This window comes from Chlorocebus sabaeus, chromosome 20 (assembly GCF_047675955.1).
Source record: "Chlorocebus sabaeus isolate Y175 chromosome 20, mChlSab1.0.hap1, whole genome shotgun sequence".
NCBI classification, from domain to species: Eukaryota; Metazoa; Chordata; class Mammalia; order Primates; family Cercopithecidae; genus Chlorocebus; species Chlorocebus sabaeus.
Window position 1 is genome coordinate 97,542,248 of NC_132923.1, and position 24,219 is coordinate 97,566,466.

The 24,219-nt window shown below is 54.1% G+C and overlaps 3 protein-coding genes across 34 annotated transcripts in view; 1 reads left to right on the plus strand and 2 right to left on the minus strand.

The window, feature by feature from the left end:
• PABPC4 (poly(A) binding protein cytoplasmic 4) overlaps positions 1 to 12,861 on the plus strand; it is a 50,438-nt gene extending 37,577 nt beyond the window's left edge. For 19 of the 32 annotated variants that reach the window (XR_012089729.1, XR_012089705.1, XR_012089704.1 and 16 more), the window contains 2 exons: positions 7,247 to 8,610; positions 11,284 to 12,861. The gene's annotated coding sequence lies outside the window, so the exon portion shown is untranslated. The remainder of the gene's footprint in view (positions 1 to 7,246; positions 8,611 to 11,283) is intronic. The other 13 variants (XR_012089709.1, XR_012089716.1, XR_012089722.1 and 10 more) reach the window with 10 other exon arrangements.
• The window catches only part of LOC103225049 (bone morphogenetic protein 8B), a 32,545-nt gene continuing 18,731 nt past the window's right edge, over positions 10,406 to 24,219 (minus strand). Inside the window, exons 2-7 of the mRNA XM_007979294.3 lie at positions 22,739 to 22,928; positions 22,173 to 22,321; positions 14,809 to 15,003; positions 13,900 to 13,979; positions 13,306 to 13,416; positions 10,406 to 10,789 (exon numbers count right to left, since the gene is read on the minus strand). Of these exons, the coding sequence (XP_007977485.3) occupies positions 10,640 to 10,789; positions 13,306 to 13,416; positions 13,900 to 13,979; positions 14,809 to 15,003; positions 22,173 to 22,321; positions 22,739 to 22,928 (875 nt within the window). The 3' untranslated portion in view covers positions 10,406 to 10,639. The remainder of the gene's footprint in view (positions 10,790 to 13,305; positions 13,417 to 13,899; positions 13,980 to 14,808; positions 15,004 to 22,172; positions 22,322 to 22,738; positions 22,929 to 24,219) is intronic.
• On the minus strand, positions 17,564 to 19,122 carry LOC103225047 (succinyl-CoA:3-ketoacid coenzyme A transferase 2, mitochondrial-like). Its single transcript, XM_007979293.3, is given in 2 exon segments — positions 17,564 to 19,060; positions 19,063 to 19,122. Coding segments are annotated over 2 exon segments (1,557 nt in total).

The following is a 24,219-nucleotide window of genomic DNA, read 5'->3' on the forward strand; positions in this document are numbered from 1 at the left end:
GTCACCTACAGGTCACATCTATCTGACTTCAAGTCATCTCCTGGCCCAGGCACTCTTCACCCGTCCACCATGACCACCAAGTCCTGTTTCCAGCCTGGTTGCTTCACCCTCATAGTCTGATCTTCACCTGGCAGTCAGAGTGATTGTTTTTAATTATAAATCTGATCACATCATCCTCCTGCTGACCCATCCTGCACTGTGCGTGGGACCCTGTCCTACAGGGCTAACCCATCTTGGGTCCTGGCATTTCTCTGTACCCCTAGGATATGCTGCTGCCCCTTGCCCTCTGCATCCATAGGCAATCTCGCTGTTTCTCAGACATGCTGAGCTCACTCCTGCCTCAGGGCCTTTGCATATGCCCTTTCCTCTCCTGGAGTGTTCTTCCTCCACTGTCCAGATGGTTCACACCCACTTCCTTCAGATGCCACACATGTGTCCCCTCGGCTGACAGGCCTACCCTGACCTCTCCCTAAAATAGGCTTTCCTGCCATCTCACTCTTCTTTTTAATCAGCTTCAGTTTTCTTCTTATGCTTATTACCTGAAATTGTATTATACATTTATTATTTTACTTATTTGTTTTCTGTCTCCCTTTCTCCCATGTCAGCCTCATGAGGGCAGGACTTAGGCTTTCTTGTTCACCATTGTATTCTGGAACAGTGTCTGGCACACAGCAAGCATGCAATAAATATTTGAATATTTATTTTAAAAAGCTATTGGTTGGGTGTGGTGGCTCATGCCTATAATCCCAGCACTTTGGGAGGCCAAGGCTGGCAGATCATCTGAAGTTAGGAGTTAGAAACCACCCTGGCCAACATGGTGAAACCCCGTCTCTGCTAAAAATACAAAAAAAAAAAAAAAAAAAAAAAAAATAGCCAGGTGTGGTGGTGGGTACATGTAATCTCAGCTACTTGGGAGGCTAAGGCAGTAGAATTGCTTGAACCTAGGAGGCGGAGGTTGCAGTGAGCCAAGATCGCACCACTGCACTCCAGCCTGGGCAACAGAGCAAGACTCCATCTCAAAAAAAAAAGTTATTGACAGGCTGCTCTGTTACATGCCAGGCTCTCTGATTGTCTCTGGGAATCGAGTGGAATGGAGCCAGGTGTGGTGGCTCATGCCCGTAATCCCAACACTTTAGGCCTAGGCAGGCAGATTGCTTGAGCCCTGGAGTTTGACACCAGCCTGGGCAACATGGCAAAACCCCATCTCTACAAAAAATACAAAATTAGCTGGGTGTGGTGGTGTGTGCCTGGTCACAGCTACTTGAGAGGCTGTGGCGGGAGGATCGCTTGATCCTGGGAGGTTGAGGCTGCAGTGAGCTATGACTGGGCCACAGCACTCCAGCCTGGATGACAGAGTGAGATCATGTCTCAAAAAATAAACAAAAAAAGTAGAATGGGACATGGTTCCTCTATGGGTACATGGGTACCCAGTCTAGAGGCCCAGCCATGAAGAGGGGAGTTTCTTATTGCCACAATGAGCTGTAGCTCCTTATCCTATGCCCCCTAGTCCCCTGGCAAACCCAGGCTTTTTATTTGTTTGTTTTGTTGTTGTTAAGGCAGAGTCTTGCTCTATCTCCCAAGCTGCAGTGCAGTGGCATGATCTTGGCTCACCTGCAGCCTCAACCTCCTGAGCTCCAGCGATCCTCCTGCCTCAGCCTCCCAAGTAGCTGGGACTAGTAGCTACATACCACCACACCTGGCTAGTTTTAAATTTTTTTTTTTTTTTTTTTGAGATGGAGTCTCGCTCTGTCGCTCAGGCTGGAGTATAGTGGCGCGATCTGGGCTCACTACAAGCTCCGCCTCCCAGGTTCATGCCATTCTCCTGCCTCAGCCTCCCGAATCGCTGGGTCTACAGATGCCTGCCACCACGCCTGGCTAATTTTTTTTAATTTTTAGTAGAGACCGGGTTTCACTGTGTTAGCCAGGATGGTGTCGATCTCCTGACCTTATGATCCGCCCACCTCGGCCTCCCAAAGTGTTGGGATTACAGGCGTGAGCCGCTGGACCCGGCCTTTTCTCTCATTCTGTGGGTTGTCTATTCACTTTTTTGATGGCGTCGTTTGAAGCACAAAATATTTTAATTTTGATAAAGTCTAATTTATTTTTTTTTGTCACTTGTACTTTTGGTGTAGTGATGATGAAGATTTACTCCTACATTTTCTATTAAGTATTTTATAGTTTTCTCTTTTACATTTGAGTCTTTGCTCCATTTGGGGTTAATTTTTGTGTATAGTGTGAGAAAAGTGGTCCAGTGTTACTCTTTCGCAGGTGGATTTTCAGTCATCCTAGCACCATTTGTTGAAAAGGCTAGTTTTTTCCTGTTTAATTGTCTTGATATCCTTGGTGAATATAGTTGACCATAAATGTAAGGGTTTCTTCTGGATTCTAAATTATATTTTATTGATCCATATGTCTGTCTTTAGGCCATTACTACTGTGTCTTAAATTCTGTAGCTTTGTAGTAAGTTTTTAATTTCGGAAATGCTAGTCCTCCAACTTTATTTTTCCTTTCAAGATTGTTTTGGTTATCCTGAGTCTCTTACATTTCTTATGAATTTTGAGATAAGCTTGTCAACTTGTACGAAAAAAGCCAGCTAGGATTTTAATACAGATTGCACTGAATGTGTAGATCAATTTAGGAGTATCGTCATCTTAACAATATTAAGTCTTCTAATCCCATGAACGCAGGATATCTTTTCATTTGTTTAGGTCTTCTTCAGTGTTTTTCAGTAATGTTGTGTGGTTTTCTTTTTCTTTTTTTTTAATTGGGATGGGATCTTGCTATGTTATCCAGGCTGATCTTGAACTCCAGGGCTCAAGCAATCCTCCCATCTTGTCCTCCCAAAATGCTGGAATTATAGGTGTGAGCCACCATGCCTAGCAAGTGAGAATTCTTTAAATATTCTAGATACAGGTCTTTTATCAGATGTATAATTTGCAAATAGTTTCTCTCATTCTTTTTTTTTTTTTTTAGACAGGGCTCTGTTGCCCAGGCTGGAGTGCAGTGATGCAGTCACAGCTCACCACGGTCTTGAACTCCTGTACTCAGGTGGTCCTTATGTTTCAGCTTTACAACCAGCTGGAACTATAGGCACACACCACCACACCTGGCTAATTTTTAAATTTTTTTTATAGACAGCTGTGACTGCACCACTGTACTCCAGCCTGGACAACAGAGCAAGACCCTTCTAAAGAAAAAAAACATATATATATGTGTGTGTGTGTGTGATATATATATGTGTGTGTGTGTGTGTGTGTATATATATAAATTATACTTCTTTTTTTTTTTTTTTTTTGAGACAGAGTCTCGCAATGTCACCCAGGCTGGAGTGCAATGGCACCATCTCGGCTCACTGCAAGCTCTGCCTCCCGGGTTTACGCCATTCTCCTGCCTCAGCCTCCTGAATAGCTGGGACTACAGGTGCCTGCCACCATGCCTGGCTAATTTTTTGTATTTTTAGTAGAGATGGGGTTTCACTGCATTAGCCAGGATGGTCTCGATCTCCTGACCTTGTGATCTGCCCACCTTGGCCTCCCAAAGTGCTGGGATTACAGGCGTGAGCCACCGCACCTGGCCATATATATAGCAATTATATTTCTATACGTTAGCAATGAACAACCTGAAAACAGAATAAAAAGAAAAACAATTATACTTACAATAGCATAAAAAAGAGTAAAATATTTAGGCATAAGTTTAAGAGATATATACAGCTTATACTTTGAAAACCACAAAACAGGCCGGGCATGGTGTGGTTCACGCTCGTAATCCCAGCACGTTAGGAGACTGAGGTGGGAAAATCACTTGAGTCCAGGAGTTTGAGACCAGCCTGAGGCAACATAATGAGACCTTGTCTCTACAAAAATATATATAATCAATTGTATATTGATTGTGTATTCTGCAACATTGCTAAGCTTGTTTATTAGTTCTAATAGTTTTTTTGTGGATTTTTTAGGATTTTCTATATGCAAGAGTATGTCATCTGCAAATAGAAATAGCTTTACATTTTCCTTGCTGATTGGATGCCTTTCATTTCATTTTTTTCACCTAATTACCCTGGCTAGAACCTTCAGTACAATGTTGAATAGAAATGTCAAGGACAGATATCCTCATCTTGTTCCTGAACTTAGGGGGAAAGCATCTTGTCTTTCGCCATGTAGTTTTCTGTTGATACCTTTTATCAGATTGAGAAAGTTCCCCTTTCCATTCCTAGTTTATTGAGTTTTCATTATACAAAGGTATTGGATTTTGTCTACTGCTTTTTCTGTATCTGAGATGATTATGTGGGTTTTGTCCCTTATACTATTGGTAATTATCTGTTACACTGATTGGTTTTTAGATGTTAAACCAACTTTGCATTCCTGAGATGAGATGAATCCACATCTTTTTTAGGTGACTATTTCACTAGATTGTGAGCTTCACCACTGTTAGGGCCAGTGTCCCCAGGGGGCAGGTAGGGGTGGATGTCCCTAAAGTCTGTCTTTATTCTGCTCTTTCACTCCCCTGAGTGTCCCCTCTTCTATTCTGTCTGCAAAGGCAAGGATGGGAAGCCAAGGCAGAGGTGATCATTGGCAACTGTGGGGAGTACGTGTGGCACTCTCTCTGCTCTCCACTCTGCTCTTGCCCCTGCACATCCAGGAAGGAGCTGCCAGCCTCAGAGGAGGCAGCACCGAGGGTGCCCTGTTTGAAGCAAGCAGCATTTGTGGCATGAGGCCTGCCTTAGGGTCAGCTTGGAGCATCTCTGTAGGCACAGCCTGGACTGTTCCCAAGTGCAGCTGTGGGCCCAGGAGCCAGCACAGGTGCTCCTTCACCAACCACCACTTTTCCTGGCTTTTACTGCTGGGTCTGCTGTGGGCCCACCGATGTGGTTCCTGGATGTTTTGTTCTGTTTGGTTTGCTAAAATAAATCCTAGTTCTTATACTGCTGCCTGCCAGCCAGGTCCCAGGTGTTTTCAGAGATTGCTGCTGGGACAGGCCATAGCAGCTCTGCTGCTGCTCTTCTGCCTTAGGCTGAGTCCCTTAGGAGATGCCCTCGTCAGCCCATTGTGGGGCAGTAGAAGTGAAAGCCATGTAAAAGTGCCTCTGTCTTCTCTTTCTGGTTGGTTACCATTCCTGCTGTCACACCAGCTGGTCCTGTGCCTGATGGGCATCTGTCATCAGTCTCACTGACCTGGCACTCACTATGTACTCCCTTAACCGACAGAACTGTATTACTGAGGAGCACCCAGGGCCCTTCTTTAGTCAGCGGATGTGCTTGGTGCTGGGGAGAAACGAGCCAGGGGTGGCTTCTACTTCCTCCTCCCAACCCCAGGCCTACCTGGAAACTGCAGTGTGGTGTCATGGTGCGCAGCCTGTGCTAGGATGGCCTCTCACCCTGCACCAGTTTTGGGCCAGCCAGGCCACCTCATGGCCTCCCTCAGGTGTTGAAGCTGAGTCCTATCAGTCTCCAAAAACCTCCCCCAGGGCTCCCCACTGGCTCCCATGATATATCCTAGGAGCTCTATCTGAATCAGGTCTTTTTTTTTTTTTTTTGAGACGGAGTTTTGCTCTTGTCACTCAGGCTGGAGTGCAATGGCATGATCTTACCTCACTACTCTGCCTCCCAGGTTCAAGTAATTCTCCTGCCTCAGCCTCCCAAGAAGCTGGGATTACAGGCACCCGCCACCATGCCCAACTAATTTTTGTATTTTCAGTAGAGATAGGGGTTTTGCCATGTTGGCCAGGCTGGTCTTGAACCTTAGGTGATCCACCCACCTCAGCCTCCCAAAGTGCTGGCTGAATCAAGTCTTGATGTTTAGAATCCACCAGGGTGAGGTTGGTGGGGAAAGGAGAAGCGTATTGCCCTGGCCCCAGTGACCCCAAGCCAACTCCATCTCTGGCACCCTGGGTGGGGCTTCGCCCCCTGGATCAGCTTGGGACGGCAGAGCTCCCAGCAGGACTCACTCCTCAATGTCGATGTCATTACTGCTGGTCAGTCATGGCCGTCAGGACAGGCAGCATTGAGGCCAGGATAAGGCAGCTACGCAGGGCTGCCATGAAGCCCAGGAGAGAAGAGGATGTGTGTGAAGTGCTCAACATGGTGGATTCTGGGGGTGACAGGCAGGCTGGCCCGAGGCCCCGGGAGGGAGAACTGGTCCCACAACCTTGTGAAACAAGGGAGGACCTTATTGCTGTGCTTGCCTGATTACCCTGGGAAGGAGGGACCAAGGGACCAGCCAGAGGCCAGTGGGAGAGGAACCATCAGGGTTTCCCCAGAAGTTATCCCAGTGGGTCCACCTATGACCCTTGTACTCTGAGGTCACCTGAGCCTCAGAGGTGAGGCACCTGCCCCTACTTGTGCCAAGTGTTGCACAGAGAAGGAGAGGAGGTTCTTGGCCCAAGGATTCCAGACCAGTGGCCAGCCTCGTGGCCATGCGATCTGAGCACCAGGCTGCCTGCTGCCCTGCTCACGGAGCCCCACCCCGGCCTCTGAGGAAGGGAACGCAAGACCAGACATACAAGGGAGAAGCTAAAGCAGAACTCAAGGGATGGAAGGCTACTAATAGTTGTGTTTTCAAAGAACATTTAATCAGAGGAACTTTCAAAATGTTTCATACATTGAATAGATCCGATCACCAAGCAGTGCACAGAATAGGATCCTAACTTTGTAAAATATCTATATGTCATATATAAAGACAAATGTGTATGTGCCAAGAAAAAAGACTGGAGAAGGAATTATGAACAGTGGTTATCTCTGTGATTGATTTTGGGTGGTTGTATTCTGGTTTTTGTTATTTTCAAAATTTTCCCCAGCACACAGATAACATTTTCTTATGTGAGAAAAAATATTTTTAAAAAAGCAGGGGATGGAGAGCGGCAACTGTTTGCTGAAGACTTCTCAGTAAGGAAAGGAACCTGGGGTAGAAAGCTCCCCCTTCAGCTGCCCATGAGGGCACAGGTGGGACCCACACTCAGTACGGGGCCAGGTCAGGGCCACAACACCTGCCACTTCCTCAGCGGAGACCCTAGCGCAGGTCACTGTCGGCCCAGACTCCTTCCACAAGCAGGCGAGGGTGCAGGGCCACACCTCATCCAAGAGATGACCACGTTTAGGTTTTTTGAAGAAAAGCACAGCTCTCAGGTAAATACAGCAGCACCTCCAAGCACATTCTGGGAGGAGTGGGTTTTATGAGGAAGGCACACAAGGAAGGCCCAAATTTGCAAGTCCCTTTAAAATGAGCCTGCTCAGAAGTGCTGTTTATTTCCACAGGTCTGCGCAGGCATGGCACTAAGGGTCCCGTGGCACATTTGGCCCTCATGGAGGCCTCAAAAGGGCAGGACTAGCACCTTCTTCTACAGAGCGTGAGGAAGGAGCAGGCGCAGCAGGTACATGATGTGGTCAAATTAAGAAGAGGCGGAGGCCAGGTGCAGTGGCTCATGCCTGTAATCCTAGCACTTTGGGAGACTGAGGCAGGAGGATTGCTTGAGCTCAGGAGTTCAAGACTGGCCTGGGCAAAGTTAAAGACTGGCCTGGGCAACATAGTAAGACCTGGTTTCTGCAAAAAATATAAAAATTAACTGGGTGTGGTGGCGTGTGCCTGTCATCCCAGCGACTCGGACTGAGGTGGGAGGATTGCTTGAGCCCAGCAGATCGAGGCTGCAGTGAGCCATGATACTGCCACTGCACTCCAGCCTGGGTGACAAAGCAAGACCCTGTCTTCAAGAAAAAAAAAAAAAGAAGGCAGCCAGGACTTGATGCCAGGTTGACTTGGCTCCAAAACCTGCCCTCTCCTTTTCACAGCCTCCTTTCCTGTGAAGTAATATGGAATTTCTCTAAAGCACATCGCCCAGGTCCCTATGTAAAGACAAAGAAACAGGACTTTGTGCGCTCACCTGGCATTAGGGCCAGCACTGTGCTGCAGTTGTGAAGATGGCCACTGGGTTGGGGGTTGTTCTGCACCGAATGGCCCAGACTCCCTGTCAGTGGCTACTTGTTGCAGCCAGTGGGCCTGAGTTGACCACCCTTATTTATGCTCCTGATCTGCAGCTTTGAATGCATCCTTGGCTGTGGGAGGCAACCAGGCCAGAAGACGACCTTGGTAGCTGAGCACTGACCCCTCATCAGCTGTGTGTCCATACGACCTCCTCCCTTTCTGAGGCCTTCTCTATGTGATGTCATTTGGTGGCTGTCTGGAAGTCTGGCCAGACAGGAAGGTTTAGGTGCTAGAAGTCTGGCCACCAGGAAGGCCATGACTGTCATACTTTGTGCTGTGCTGCATAAAATGGGAGTCTCATCATGATCCTCAGGCCTGCTCTGCACACCTGATGGGCATGGCAGCATTTGTGTCTTGAAAACATTCATTTCACAAACTCCTAGCACACCCAAACCATGCCAGGTTACACACTGGGCACTGAAGAGACCACACATTTGTCAGTTTCAAAAACTCTACTGCCCAGTATTGGAAGAAGAGAGCTGTTAAATTAGGGCCTGCAATGGCAGATAGGCCCCAAGTCCTATGGCAGCTGGGGGCTCAGGCCATGTCTCAAGCTTTGGGAGAAGGTCATGGGGGCAGACGGGTTCTCTGGGTTGGAAGAGCCTCTGGAATGAAACGGTCCTATGTCCTCATGTCGCAGGTGAGAAACTGAAGTGTGAATAAGAAAGGGAACACCAAATCAGTGCCTGAGTTGGAACTAGAATACCTGTCTCCTGACACTCAGGCCATTGCCTCTTCCAATCCCTGCTAGCTGAGCTTGAAGTCCTAGACTAATGGGGAACTCACCATCTTCCAGACAGCCTGGGCCCACCCTTTATGTACATGGAAAGGTCTCTTCCTCTGCACTTGCACGCGGAGGCCCTCCCTGGTCCAGATGGAGGGGCTGCTCTCCCACAGCATGGCCCCAGGCTCCACCCCTGCTGCCAGACCAGCTCTCCCCAGGCCCCTCCCTAGGGGTGCAGCATGTGAACTCCAGAGAGGCGCATCCTTGGGCACATGGGGAGGTGGAGCCACCCTGCTGGGCTGTGCCTGTGGATGGGGCGGACCCAGGATCTGCTTTTAATGACACGGTTTGGGCAGCTGGACTCTGTCTATTCCAGCAGGTAAATTACAGGCTTAGCAAGTCAGAAATCAAATAAACACTCCAACTCCCAGTGGTTCCTCCAAGGAGAACAGCGGTTTCCGGGAACAACAGAGGCTGAGACAAACCTCCCCACCCAACTCAGCCTAATTACTGCCTGTCACTCCCTGGGACAGGGACCTTTTCTTTGACTCACAGGCCCAAGACAGGACAGTGCTGGTGGGCACCCAAGGTGACGCCAATTTTGGTGGCCAGCTTGTTCGTAACTCGTAGACACAAGCAAACACTGGCAGTCCCCACCCTTGCCCCATGCCTGGCCAGAGACCGCCAGTCACCCTGCTCTGGATGGAATGGATTGCTCTGCAGTGGGGCAGGAGCGGGAACTGAGGGCTCGTTGACAATGCCTGGTGGTGGCTGTCTGCAGTTCTGTGTTGAGGCCCGAGGCCCTGTCCAGGTTCAGTGGAAAAGGTACATAGGTTGATTACTGATGTGAGCCATGGGCAAGGGGAGTAGGCTGCAGGGGCATCTGCTCTCTGCCAGCCTAGACCACACATTGGAGCTGCTGGTCTTGTCTCTATCTCAGTGCTGAGCCCCAAATAGGTCAGCGTGGTAGAGATGGTGGAGGGAACTGGAAGCCCACAGGATTCTTTGCTCCTCTGGGAGTCATACCTCTTTCCTAGGCAGGAAACGGGGCAGGCCCAGGGCAAGGGAACATACATGACATAAAATATCCCCAGTGGCCAGGCACGGTGGCTCACACCTGTAATCCCAGTACTTTGGGAGGCCAGGCGGACGGATCACTTGAGGTCAGGAGTTCAAGACCAGCGTGGCCAATATGGTGAAACCCCATCTCTATTAAAAATACAAAAATGAACCGGGCATGGTGGTGGGCTCCTGTAATCCCAGCTACTCAGGAGGCTGAGGCACGAGAATTGCTTGAACCTGGGAGGCAGAGGTTGCAGTGAGCCGGGATTGCACCAGTGTAACCCAGCCTGGGCAACAGAGTGAGACTCCGTCTCCAAAAAAAAAAAAAAAAAAAAAATCCTCAGTGGCTTTGTGGAGATGTCCAGCTTATTCTTTTTCTAATATGCTAACTGCACCCTGGACCAAATGAGAAGAATTCCAGAACACACTGCTGAGAACATGAGCGTGTCCAATTATGCCCAGAAATGGCCAGTATTGTACCTGGGAAGGGGCAGAGCCCTTCTCCCCACACCTAAACCCTCTGGTGAATGGAGAAAAGCTCAGGTCAGCCAACCTCAGACCATCCAGGGCCAGCCACAGTCTGACAGGTCCTAAGATAGGACTTCTGTGCTGACTCCAAACAGTGCAGTCAGCACAGGCTCTGAGGCTGCTGTGTGCCTTAGGCCACCAAAGTGTTGGACAGGGTGACAGCCACAAACCCCAGGGGAGGGGCACAGAGGGACATAGAAAGGACCAGAAGAAGCCTGACAGGAAGTAGGCACAGAGAGTGAGGGCCCCTGACACTCCTGCTTGAGCTGTGACAGCATTTAAGGGTTTTCTGCCTCTGCGGGGCCCGATCAGGATGAGAAGGGCGGCTGCAGCAGGGCCGGGCGGGCGGGTGGGCTCAGTGGCAGCCGCAGGCCTTGACCACCATGTTGCGGTGCTTGCGCAGGATGACGTTGTTGCTGCTGTCATAGTAGAGCACAGAGGTGGCGCTTAGCTTGGTGGGCGCGCAGCATGCCTTGGGGACTGCGTCTGGCTTCATCAGGTGCACCTGGCCAGGGAGGGGGGTACAGGCAGGGGCATAAGCCCAGTAGCCTCCTCCGAGGACCCACCCAGTCCTGCCCCAGCTCCACCTGCTCCCCGCCCTGGCCATCTCCAAGCCACATGGGAGCAGCACAATAATAAGAAATATTAACAGGAATAAGAGCAGCCTTGAGGGCTCTGGGGGCAGGAGCCGTAGTGACCTGCAGTGCCCAGGGAGGGACACATGGCAGCCCTGGGGGGTGGGGCAAGTGGGTAGGGTGCTAATGAGGGGCCTCAAGTCCCAGGCCAAGGGCTTAGACTTCCTCCTGGGGATAATGGGAAGGAGAACCTCATGGCCAGGTTTGTGCCTTAGTGAGGTCCCCAAGGGGAGCCTGGAAGGACCACTTTCTTCTTTTGGCCCTTTGGACCCCCAGAGGCTCTGCCTCCCCACACCCCAGCCTCCCTCCCCAGGCTCTGGGAGGCCAAGCCTTAGCCCCTCTCCTGTGCTGCTCCTTCCCCCAGAGACCCGCATCTGCCCTCAGCACTTCAGGGCCCTGCATGTGCCCGCGCCTCTCTACTCCCCGGGCTCAGCTTGGACCTCTCTTCTGAACATCAGATTTGTGGATCCTGCTCCCCTCCCCACTTCTGCACTTGGGGTCTAATGGGGCCTCAGCAGAACACGGAGTTCCTCCTGCCCTGACATCATAGCCCCCACCTGGGAGGCCTCCTGGATGACTCCTCTCGCTTTCTCCCTTCCCTGGGAGCAACCCCTGGCTCAACCTCCACCTCCATGCTGCCTCGGACCACCTGCCCCGTCCAGCTGCCATCACCTGCCAGGTGACCACAGCAGCCCTCACTTGTCCCCTGCTCCTCTGCCTTCCACTGCCCCCACCATCAGCCTCCCTAAGCCAGAAAGGTACTTCTGGAGGGTGACACGGACCAGGTCACTGCTTTGTTAAACACTTCTGACAGCCTTTCGGGTTGCTTGGAATAAAATCCACCCTCATTCCCAGGGACCCCCAGGCCCTAGGGGACACAGCCCTGCCCACTCCCAGCATCACCTCCCTCCGCTCTCCTCCCCTTCACTGCACCCAGTCCCTCCTCCCTGCTAACCCTGAACTTGGGGCCAACTTGCTACTGTCTTAGGGCCTTGCAGTTGCTCCTTCTGATGGAACATTCCTCCTCCAGCTGCTGATGTGCCCCTCCTTGTGCGGAGAGGCTGGGCCCAGTCTCACTCCACTGATGGCGCAGCCGCTCTGCTCTTCCTCACAGGAGGCGTCAGCTCCATGGTTGGTTTGCTTCTGTGCCCGCTGACAGCCTCCCCTAGAGCACAGCGCCTGTCTGTTTGCTGCCCAGCAGGCTGTGAGCGCTCACTTTAGTTGAGCCCCTGAGGGGCCGGGGTAGAGAGGATGGAGTCTGGGAGCTGCAGATGCAGTCACCTTCCCGTGTGCCTCCCACACATGCAGCTGTGAGAACCACACAGCATAAAGGGTGGCTGGGCTGGGCCGCCCCACGCGTCCTCATCACCCCTGGGCCTTTCCAAGGAGGTGGCTCCAGGTATCCAGCAAATGCCATTTGACTGCCCAGAAAGGAAGCATTATCATAGGCTCAGAGCAGCTTTTGGTAATTTCTTTCCTCTCACACCAAGGCATTGCATGCACACGTGTGTGTGTGTGTGTGTGTTTTAATTTTTATTTTAGAGACAGGGTTTCGCCATGTTGCCCAGGCTTGTCTCGAACTTCTAGGCTCATGTGCTGCGATTACAGGATAAGCCACCACACCTGATCAAGGCATCACCGTTGAACCTCCTAAGAGGAAAACATAAGGCTGTGGAATACCAGGAACTGGAATTCTAGGTAAAAAGTTCTAGAAGGAAGCCTCGGTGCCAGAATCCGCAAATACACAGAGCACTCCGCAGTGAGCAGCACCAGTGATCCCATCAGAAGCCTGCTTTCATCTTTGAAGGTTGCCGCAGACAACAAGGCATCAAAAGCCAGGGGATCCAGAGAAAACACAAATGACCAAGACAGAAACTGGGGGAAAAGCCAAAAGGTTGAGAGCCACACCGTCTAGATGCTCCCTGCCTGCGGTGTGGCACAGGTGGGTGTGTGCACACACACGTCCTGCACACTGTGCGCACATATCATAGGCGGACAGACCTGCTAGTGTACTCAGGGGCCCATGTGTTAAGATCACACAGCCCCCACACAGTCTATTTCGTGTGCTGTGCCTCTGTCTGGGCACCACACGCAGGTGCGTTAAGTGTCCCACAGGAGCATGTGCGATGCATAGAACAGGCACGTGTATACGACTGTTCAGTGTCAGTGTGGAGTGTGTTCGGGTGCGAGACTATGTGTGCTAGTGTGGTTGTATGAGGACCAGTTCCTGCAGAGCTGTGGGAAGTTAGCAACATTACTGACTGTGCAGAGAAAGCCCCGAGACATGGAGCAGGTGGCCTCGCTGTCCTCCCGGCTGGCTGGACCAGACCCCTCTCTGCAGGGCCCCCCACCCCAGGGGGCTGGGCAGGATGGACACGGTACTGACCAGGGACTGCAGGATGGCGTGGTTGGTGGCGTTCATGCAGGAGCCCAGCGGGAAGGAGCACTCCCCCTCACAGTAATAGGCCGAGTAGCCTTGGGGGGCGATGACCCAGTCCTAGGGGACATGGGAGAAGGTGAGTCCCATCCATGTGCCCCTCCCTGAGCCTCAGGGCTCAAACCCACCCTCCACCCCTGCAGGGCAGTCTCCCCCAAGAGGCTTGAATCCACCCAGGAACCCCCAGCAGACAAGGCTGGGCAGGAGCTCAGGCGCAACATCCCACATCCTCACTCTGCATCTTCTCCCCAGCCAGCCCTCCCTGCCCACGCCTCCCAGAGCTGCAGTCACAGCCCATGCAGGGAGGTCTCAGTTACCCTGTGGCAATGCTGACGGCTTAGTTGATTCAGTCTTCATTTTCATGGTTAAAAAAAAAACAACCCTTTCTCACCATATTCTTACTTTAGAAAACTTGGAAAACACAGAAGAAAAAAATACCTAAGAAAATTGAAGTCACTCATGATTCTATGTCCTCCCTACAGATTCACTTCTGATCTACAGGTGGTGATTGTCATTTCAGAAACAAGGAGAGTCAGCAATTACCAGCCAGCCAAGGTCCTGGAAGCTGACGTAGAGCTCGTGCCGACGGCAAACCTGCTGCCTGTGGGAGCCATGGACGTCATCTGCAGGGACAGAAGGGCAAGGTCTTTTCTGGGGTTCCTGCTCTGTGCAGCTACTATGGGGTACCAGGGTCGGGGGATGCCCTGATAAGCACATTTGTCAAATGAATGACAGGAAACCATTTGGTCTCATAAAGCCCATCCCCGGAACTCTGCTTGTACCGTGACCCAGCTGAAGAGCCTGCCATGGCTCCCGACGGCTAGAGTGACACTGTGCTCAGCACTCCCCTGTCCTTCAGCCTGTGAGCGTCTTGACGCGCCAGTAAACAGCCCAGCAGGACCCTCAGCCATCCTGTGCCGCCTCCTCTCTAGAGACCCCTGTGACTCCAGCCCACCCTTTCCTGCCACACACATTCCTCAGGTTCAAGTGGCTCATGACCAGGCCAGTCAGGGGCCGACTGCCTGGAAATGAGGGCACAGGATCGGGTCAGGCCTGTCCCTGATCCTGAAGGGCTTGGCCCAGTTGGGGAGAAAACTTCACATAAGCAGCCGAGGATGCTGCGGGGTGCCCAGGCACAACCGCGGGTCACAAGGGGCTGCGGCTCCCAGGGAAGGGGCAGCTCATTCTGATGGAGGTTCCTGGGAAAGACCCGGAGGAGCCAGGGGGAGAGAGGGGGCCTTCTGGGTGGCAGGGACAGCCAGGACAGGCCTCTGGAGTGCCGGTCACCAGGGTGCATCAGGGCAAAAGATGGGGTCAGGAAAGGTGGCTGGAGAGTGGCCGTCAGCTTGAACCGACCTGAGCCTGAGGGCTCTGGGCCACCACTTGGTTCTCACTCTGCTTCTCTCAACTGGAAGCCCGCAGGGCCTCGGCCCCACCCCGCCCAGCCCTCACCAAAGATCCCTGGGAGTCGGTTGGCCTGCGGCAGCTCGTTGGTTTTCTTCGGCTGCCTCCTTCTCAGTGGCCTCACTGCCCGAGGGGTGCGGATGGGACTCGGACTGGCCCTGAAGAAAGTAACCACGAAAGGCTGTCGGGAGCGCGGGGCCCGTTGACCCAGCAGGCCGGCCAGGCCAGGATCCACGCTATGCCCTGCGACAGAAAGGAGAGAGGGGTCACTTGCGGGCAGTGGCCCTGCAGCGGACATAGCAGGGATCTCTCTGCCGGGGCCTGAGCAGGTCCAGGAGCGTGAAGGCTGAGGACCCGAGGGTCCCTGCTGAGCCTCAGTTTCCACATCTGAAGCCTGGAGTCCTTGGTCCAGCCCCAGCCAGTCTACATCTCTCAAGTTTGAAGATTTTTCCCATGGATCACCTCATTGGGTCGTTACAGTAATCCTGTAGCTCCTTCTTCACAGGAGATGCAGAGTCCTACTGCCAGTGACTTTGAGAACCAGCGCTCCCACCTCAGTCCAAGGACCCCGAGGCCTGTGTTCTGTCTTCCATCCCGCACTTTCTGGGGTGTGAATGTCGAATTTATGACTGAGACAGCTCGTGGCAGCATCTGCCAAGTTTAGCGAGTGCTTCTCTGCTGGGCACAGCCCAAAAGCAGGGCATTAACTGTCTCCCTGATGCCCATAAGGGAGATGCCAGGCAGAGCATAGACATTGGAACCAAGTCCCAGAGCCCAGGTTTCAGCCTGCGGCAGTCCCATTCCAGAGTCCAAGTTCTTATGCACGAGCTGGGTTTATGGAGAAAAAAGAAAAGGCTGAAGCAGAGATCTGACTTGGGCCTCAGCCCCAGGAGGAGTGAAGCCTGTAAACAGGGGATTGTCCCCCACAGCCGCTTCCAGACAGGATGCTGCTAAAACACATGATAACCAGCCCTTCACCAAGAAAACTGCATCCTCCTGTACTTGTTTGGATTTCAATAACCTTTCTATTGTAAAAGCAGTTAACCACGATAAAGTTTTGAGAAAAAAATACCATTTTAAAGCCCTTCCAACTCCCATACATTTTCATTTTTCTGGGCTATTCTGTCAGTTTAAGTTTTACACAGCCCAGCAAAGACGTCCTCATTTTTTTTTTCAGCTTTCAAGTCGCCAGGTATGGTGGCTCACAGCTGGAATCCCAGCACTTTGGGAAGCTGAGGCTGGAGGATGGCTTCAGCACCGGAGTTTGAAGCCCTGGAGCTCGTCATCAGATATCCCAGGTTATTTCCTGCTTTTCACGATAAAGATGGGAGTGCAATGGAGCCTCTTCACTCTGTGCATGGGTGAAATTTCCTGATACTGAATTGCAGAGGCATGATTACCAGTTCATTTTCTTGTCTCTTTAAACATTGCCAGTTCTTCAGTTTACACAAAAGCACATTTCACCTCCACTTTACAAGCACAGATGTACACATGTATGTACACACATGCATATATGTGGGTCTGTATTAACACACAGAGGCACATACGCTTAGACACTACACATACAGATGTATTTATTCCTACATACTTCTCCAGTACACCCTGTAGGTCAAGGACACTGTCTGACCCACCCTCAGTCCCACTCAAAGGTCAGCCCTTAAGCAGCTGTGCCTCAGTCCCGGTGTCCACTGGCCAGTTGATTGAACAACCAGTGAATCCAGAGACCAACTTTTGACCTGTGACGTCATCTGCCACAAACAGGAGCGTGGACAAGAGCTGCCGAGACAGGGAGGCTGTGAGCTGCAGGCACTGACAGCAAGGAGGCCCAGAGAGAAGCCACTGGGCAGAGCTTGGTTCACGGTGAGTCAAGGTTATGGGGAAGCAGCAGAAATACAAGGACCAGAGCCAGGGTGCAGAGGAAAAGGCAAGACAGGTCACAACGAGGAGAGAACAGAGCAGCCTGTGTGGGGTGGTGAGGGTCACCAGCCCGGGCACTGGAGTGTCACTCTGCGGACTGGCTGACACATGGGGACGACCTGGGGCCCAGGGCAGCCCTCCAGGCTGCATGTGCGGCTCTGTCCTGCGATTCCCTGGGGAGCCCTGGCAGCGTTGGGGCTAGAGGGGCCATCAGTCCTGCATGCTTTGCTCACTATTTGCTTCTGGGCAGCTGTGTTCAAGGGTCTTATGGGGGTCTCCCAGACACAGGATAGAATGTCGCATTAGATCAGTTACACCACAGACCCTCACAGAGCCCCTCTGAGCCAGGCCTGGCTTGGGTGCTGGGAACCCCTCTGTAGGTCTCACAGGCCAGGTGAGCCTGACTGGGGACTCTTGAAGTAGCTAATCCCAGGTTCCCATTTTACAGAAGGCCCAGAGAGAGCAGCAACTGTTCAGGGTCCCAGAGCAAGGTGGGTCAGAGCCAGGATTATCATATACTTTCCAAGCAAATTGCAGGGGCCTGGCTGGGTGTGGCTCCGGGAGATGGGGGTGGCAAAAGGGGACTAACAGCAGGTCTAGGTTCAGAGCCCTGTATCTGGCAGGCCTGGAGAAGCTCCCCCACCCTACTCCTCTCCTTCCTTTTAGTACTCGAGGAACACAGTGAGGAGCTGATCTGTTTTCCTGTTGTTTTGAATTAAAGTCGCAGCTCTCTAGAGGAGCACAGTCCACCTAGGGAGGAAAGTCGGAGGCCAGCAGCAAACGCCTCCCAGCGCTGGGTAAATGCATTCCTGCGGTAACCGACGTCCCCTGGGGAACCCGGTGGGACCCCCTGAGGAGTGCACCCCCCCCCCAGAATCAGGTCCCATCAGGGTGCCACCTGCTGCATGGGCCTGAGGTTCGGGGACACAGCAAAGGCACACCCCGTGCTCTTTTTGACGTCGTCCACGGTCAGGCCCTCCCAGAGCTCCGTCAGCGTCAACCCTCTCTTCCTGTGCACGTCAAACACGGCCTTCTCGGTGATGATGCGGTCCACGCACTGCTTCCCGGTCAGTGGCATGGTGCATTTCTCCATGATCTTAGGGATGTTGTCCTTTGTGCAGTGCTCCATGGTGACCACCACTCTGGTCTTCGGACTGGACACCAAGTCCATGGCACCGCCCATGCCTTTCACCTTCTTGCCAGGGATCATCCAGTTCGCCAGGTCGCCGTATCTGGAAACCTGCATGGCTCCGAGCATGGTTAGGTGGAGGTGTCCTCCTCGGATCATGGCGAAGGAGTCGTCGCTGGCGAAGCAGCAGCCCCCGGGAAGCACCGTGACGGTCTGTTTGCCTGCATTGATGAGGTCGGCATCCACCTCATCTTCCGTGGGAAACGGGCCCAGGCCCAGGATCCCGTTCTCGCTGTGAAGATGCACGGTCATGCTGGGGCTGATGAAGTTGCTGGCCAGCAGGGGGATGCCTGTGCCCAGATTGGCGTACATGCCGTCCTCAAATTCCAGAGCTGCGCGTCTGATGATGCGCGTCCTGGCGTCCTCTTTGTTTTCGGCGTCTCCATCTTCCTCTTTCCGGATTGTCAAGCGCTCAATTCGTTTCTCGTATTTCTGCCCCTTTATCACACGATCTACATAAATGTTTGGAACGTGGATGTCTTCTGGGGGAAAAGTCCCCACGTCCACGATCTCTTCCACCTCCACCGCCGTGACGTCTGCAGCTTTGCACATGGGCACGTTGAAATTGCGGGCGCTCCCCCTGAAGACCACGTTTCCTGCCCGGTCGGCCTTCCACCCTTTCACCAGGGCGAAGTCCGCCCGGATGGCGCGCTCCAAAAGGAAGTGGTCGCCTTGGAACTCCCTCACCTCTCGGGGCTGGCTCATGATAGCCCGGTGGCCGTCCGGGGTGTAGAGGATGGGGGCGCCCCCTTCCTGGACCAGGGTCCCGTAGCCCGTGGGGGTGTAGAAGGCGGGTACCCCGGCGCCCCCCGCGCGGATGCGCTCGGCCAGGGTGCCCTGGGGTGTGAGCTGCAGCTCCAGCTCTCCTGCCAGGTACTGGCTCTCGCACAGCGTGTTCTCACCCACGTAGGAACAGACGATGCGGCGGATCTGCCTGGAGGCCATCAGGAGGCCCAGGCCGAAGTCCTCCACGCCCACGTTGCTGCTGACCACCTGCAAGTCCTTCACGCCGGTCCTGAGCAGCGCGGCGATCAGGTTCTCTGGGATACCGCAAAGCCCGAAGCCCCCGACCGTGATGGTCGCCCCGTCAGAGATGTCCTTCACCATCTCCACCGGGTCCGTGTAGAACTTGGCGCGGGGCCGGGGACTGGTGGCAAAGCGGTGGGCGCAGCCCTGGGACAGCGCGAGCCCTGAGCAGCCCCGCCGGCGGGGACCCCGCGCCCGAGCGCCGACGCCAGGAGCCGCAGCGCCGCCATGGTCGGCCCGGGTCAGAGGCCAGGAGAGGTGGTGTGCGCCCCGCGTGCGCCCCGGGGTCCCGCGTCACAGAGCAGGAAGGACGCCCGCACCCTGACGCACTCCCGCCCAGCAGGTCTCCCCGGCCAGGCGCAGGCTCTAGGCCAGGCCCGCGACCCACCACAGAGAGGGGGCCGCTCCTCCACTCCGCCCTGGGCTGGGGGCCCCGTGTCAGTTCTCCGTGTCCAGCGCACAGGCCCCGGGCGCAGGACAGAGTTGAGGTCAGGCTTCGCGTAGAGGGCACCAGGCAGATCCCCTCCTGCCCCAGTGGAGCCTCAGACACAAACTCCAACCGCCCCGCCCAAGCTTTCCCCACTCATAAGAGACAGCACATATCTAATGAGCAGGCGCTGCTGGGTGACACCGACGGTCATGACCACCCTCACTGGGCATCACTCTGTGCCAAGCACCCTCCTTTAATCCTGTGACAACCTGGAGAGTGAGTGCCCCAACCCACTACAGCCCCCCAGAGCTCAGGTTCAGCCCTCACTGTGAGAGTGGGGACACTATCCCTCACCTTCATCAGGAAGGGTCCCCGCTCTGAAGAGTCTCCAGCCTTGTCCTCTGCATCCCCCTGCCCTCTCCACCTCCCCCACTCCAGCTCCCTGCTCCAACTTGTGAGGAATTTTGCAGTTTTCTTCCCCCTGCACAGAATCACTCCATCACCACAGCAGGGTGCAGGCGTCTCCTCACCTGTAAAGGACCTGCCTTGTCCCGGGTTCTCTCCAGCCCCAGCCCATGTCTCTGCTCCCCTTCCCCAGCAAAGGTTCTGGAAAGAGCTGTCTCCTGCCTCCACTGCCTGTCTCCCTCCACCTCCCCAGTCAGACCCACACTCCACGGAGATTTGGCCCATCAGCAACCTCTGTGATGGCAAAACCCTCGGTCACTTCACTGTTCTTGCCTTCAGTGCCCACAGCTGGACACAAACGACAAACCCTTGCTTCTGGAAACACTTGACTCTGGCATCTTGGTCACCTCGTCCTCCAGGTGTGCTGCTCCCTCCCTGGCTGGTCGCTGTGGCCCCTCCTTGTGAGGTCTCTGGATGTTGGAGGTCCCACTGCTCTGGGCCAGGCCCTCTTTCTTTTCCATCACTACCTCCTTCCCTAGATGATCTGGTCCCACCCCATGCTTTAAATCCACTTACATGCCAGCACTTCCCTCGCCTGGGTCTTCACGCTCACCTGTCCCTGGAATGGCATTTCCATGAGGACCAGTGATCTCAGTAACATCCCAGGGGGCTCAGTAATATTCCAGCCAAAAAAGAACCCTTGGTCACACACCTCAAATGTGCCCTTCATCTATCTTTCCCCAAAAAGAAAAATCTATTGAAAAAAATCCACTGGTTCCATCCACACATCATTCAGGCTTCCTCCCGTTCCCTCATCTCCTCGCCAGCTATGCGCATGTCCTGACACTGAAATCGACTCATCTTTCTCCATCCCCACTGCTCACAGCGCCCACCTGCACCACTGTGGGGCCCCCACGAGTCTCTGTGACTTCACTCTTGTCCCTCTCAGTCTGCTCTCCCCACTGAAGTCAGGGGGTTCCTTATTTTATGCATATATTCAGTAAAGTTTTAATTTTACAACAGTTGATAGTTACATAAAAATTTGCAAAGGTAGTACAGAGTCTGAGCTGGGAGGATCGCTGGAGCCCAGGAGTTGGAGGTTACTGTGAGCTGCGATTGCGCCACTGCACTCCACCCTGAGCAACAGAGCCAAACCCTGTCTCAAAGAAAAAAAAAAAACCACACAAGGAGTTCCCATAAACCTGGACCCACTTTCCCCTGGGAAATGTTAATAGTTTACACTAGTAGGGTACCTTTCTCATAACTAATGGACCAGTACTGATATCTTATTATTAAGTAAACACCATGATTGATCTGGATTTCCTAACTTTCCCCTAATGCCCTTTTGCTGGTCCAGGATTCCACCCAGGACCCCACATGCACTGAGCTGGTCGTCTTGGGTGCCTCTGGGCTCCTCCAATTTCCCAACCTTCCCTTTTTTTTGATGAGCTTGGCGGTTTTGAGAAGTGTTTGCCAGGTATTCTGCGGAAAGCCTTTCTCTTTGGGTTTGATGGTCTTCTTGTGGTTGGACTGGGGTTTCGGGTTCACGGAGGTGGGGGCCTCTGAAGCTCAGTGGTCTGCTCCTTCCCTTACACCCAGTACACATGCTAGCCCCGTGCCGGTCACTGCAGTGGGCCTTCCTCACCTGGCTGAGGCGCTGCGCGTCAGGTACCCCATGCCCTGTCCACACTGCACTTTCAGGAAGCAAGTCATTGGGTGCGGCCCACGGAAGGGGTGGGGAGCTCTGCTGCACCCTGAGAGGGGGGCATCTCAGAGGTTCTCTTCTAAAACCTGAATCAGATCCTATCGTCCACCACTGCTATTAAATAAAATAAACGACTAAACTAAAATAAACGGGCTAAGAACCCCACCACCTGGCCCTGGTTTACCCTGACTCAGAATGGCCCCTGCGACCCCCGCCCTCACCGCTGCTCCATGGCGCCCCCTTGCCGGGCCTCAAACACGCCCATCTCATGCCCACTTTGGCCTTTGTCTTCCTACTGCCTGGCATAAAAGAGGCTCTCCCCAATTTCACCTGTGGAATGAACAAGGGCACGAATCCCCATCCTACAGAAGAGAAGACAGGGTCTGGAAAGGTAAGTCCCAGCCAAGGTCACTGAGGCAGGGCACTGCCGAGCTGGGCTTCAAACCCAGCCTCCTGGCCTCAGTGTCTGAGGGTACAGCCACTTCCCCTCCTTCCCTTCCCAGGACAGAAACTCCCAAGGTGGAGGCTGCTCCGTGGGAAGAACCGCCTGCTTCCTGGGAAGCAGAGGGAGAGGAGGGAGCACCCCCACTGGGCCAGACCTTGTGCCTTGGACCTCAGTGACCCTCGTAGCGGGCACAGCTGGTGAGGCCAGGAACCCAGGGCCACAGGAAACTGCTACTACTGCCTTTACTGGCACAGAGAAGCCCCAGGGGCTGCTCCCACAGAGCCCCCAGCCTCACCGTCCTCAGTCTCCACATAGAGGCGGAGTCCCAGGTCCTTGTGACGCTTCAGCAACCAGCGGTCACTGGCTGCTGTGACGTCCAGCACCAGCCAGCCCTCGTCCCCAGCTCGGAGCGTCTGAAGATCCAAAAAGAACAAGTCAGACTCCCTGTGGACACGAAAGAACAATTAACCGGCGGTCGGCACAGCTGCCTCTGTCTCCAGGACCCGCTGGGAGCCGTCACTGGGGCATCTCCTACCTGACTCTGGCTGTGCCCCTTCTGAGCCTCATCTCACTGCCTCAGCCCACAGAGGTGTATACATGGGGAAACTGAGGCTCAGTGGTTCAATGACCTGTTCAAGTCCCCATAGCCAGGATGGCAGGGCAGGGACTTGAAGGCAGGACTGTCACTGGGGCTCTTCCCACAGTGCAGGGGGCTCGGACCAAGAATCTTTCCCGTCTTTGAGGGTCTCTTTCGGGGCTTCTGGGAAGTGTTCCACCAACCCCCACTCCCTGCTGGGTTGCCTTGACCATGAGACTGTGAGGCGGGCAGGGGCAGGGGCACCTGGGCCAAGGGGAAGGCACCTGTTGGACTGCTCCTGGACCACCTGGAACATGCTGACGTGGAGGGTCCTGTTGAGCAGGTGGATGCTGGGCACCTTGTAAATCCGGAACTCCGCAGCTGTGACCGCCTCCCCATCCGGGATCTGGGTCAGGTCAAAGAGGAACTCCTTCCAATGGGGCTCCTGGTGGCCCAGGGCATGATCTCGCTCCACTAGAAGACAAAGCAGAGCTGGGCTGGCACTCGGAATGGCTCGAACTTTGGAGTGGGCAGAGCTGGTGTGAGCCACCGCCCCCAGCCACCCACCACTCAAGGTGGAGGGGACCCAGGGAGGCCTGGCGGGGCCGGTTTCCTTTTGTGCAAACGTTTGTTCCAGGCTTGGTCCCAGGGAGCAGACAGGGCTGAGAGGCCCTGCAGCCAGGCTCAGCCTGAGCCCTGCACCTGGCTGGTGCTCAACAGACCCCAGGCTCCAAACCCCAAACTCCCATTGTGCCCCTTCTCGGTCTGGCTGGTCCTGGGACCCGGAGATGAGACAGAGGAGGGAGCGTCCTCTGGGAGCTTCCAGGCTAAAGGGAAGATGGACATTGGACCCAAGGCAGAAAAGAGCCCGGCCGTGCAGGGAAACCTGGTAGACAGGGACAAAACCGACATTACCGACGGCATCTCGGGGGACACAAGCCATCCAGAGCCTGCCCACTGCCTGGATGGGAGGTGTGGCAGGGGAGGGCTCAGGGCTGACAGCTGAGCTGGGCTGAGGCATGAACGCAAATCTGCCATGGGTCAGGGAGACGGGCCCTGCAGGGGCCGGCCAGCCAGGGCAGAGGGCCAGAGCAGAGGGGCCTGAGGGCAGGGCAGGGAAAGCAAGCACCAGGAAACAGCAGAGGGCAGGGGACCCACGTTTCCTTTCTGGAACAAGGTGGAGGAGGAAGGAGGGAAACGTGGAAAGGAACAAGAAAAACCAGGGCAGGAGTGACAACTCCTGGAGAGGCCAGTCAGGTGCTGGGGAAGTCGGAGGGTCTCACTGGGCGGTGGGATCTGAGCAGGTGGCATCTGAACTGGCTTTGAAGGGTAGGATGGGGTCTTGGTAGGTGGAGAAGGTGGCGGGGAGGGTGCTCTAGGGAGAGGGGACCTCACATGCGCAGGGGTGGAGGTGCTCACAGGTCGGCAATGCTGGGGACAGCACATGAGCTCTGCTGTGGCCTGCCTGCTGAGGGTGCCAATCCCGGGCCAGGAGCCTGGGCTGCGCTTCTGGCCAGTGGGGAGCACCGGGGACGGGGGCAGCAGGGGGGCGGCGTGGGGGGAGAGGAATTAGAAGACATGGTGGAGGCGAGGGTAGAGGCCAGGCTAGAGGTGAGATGGGCAGCAGGGCCCCATGGCGGGGGCTGGCCTGCCAATCAAACAAATGCCACAGTTGCGGAACAAAGCCCACATTTCCCCAGGTGTCCGGAAATACCCAGGACGCTATATTTAGAGCAGTCTCACTTTAGCCTCCTGTCCCTTTCAA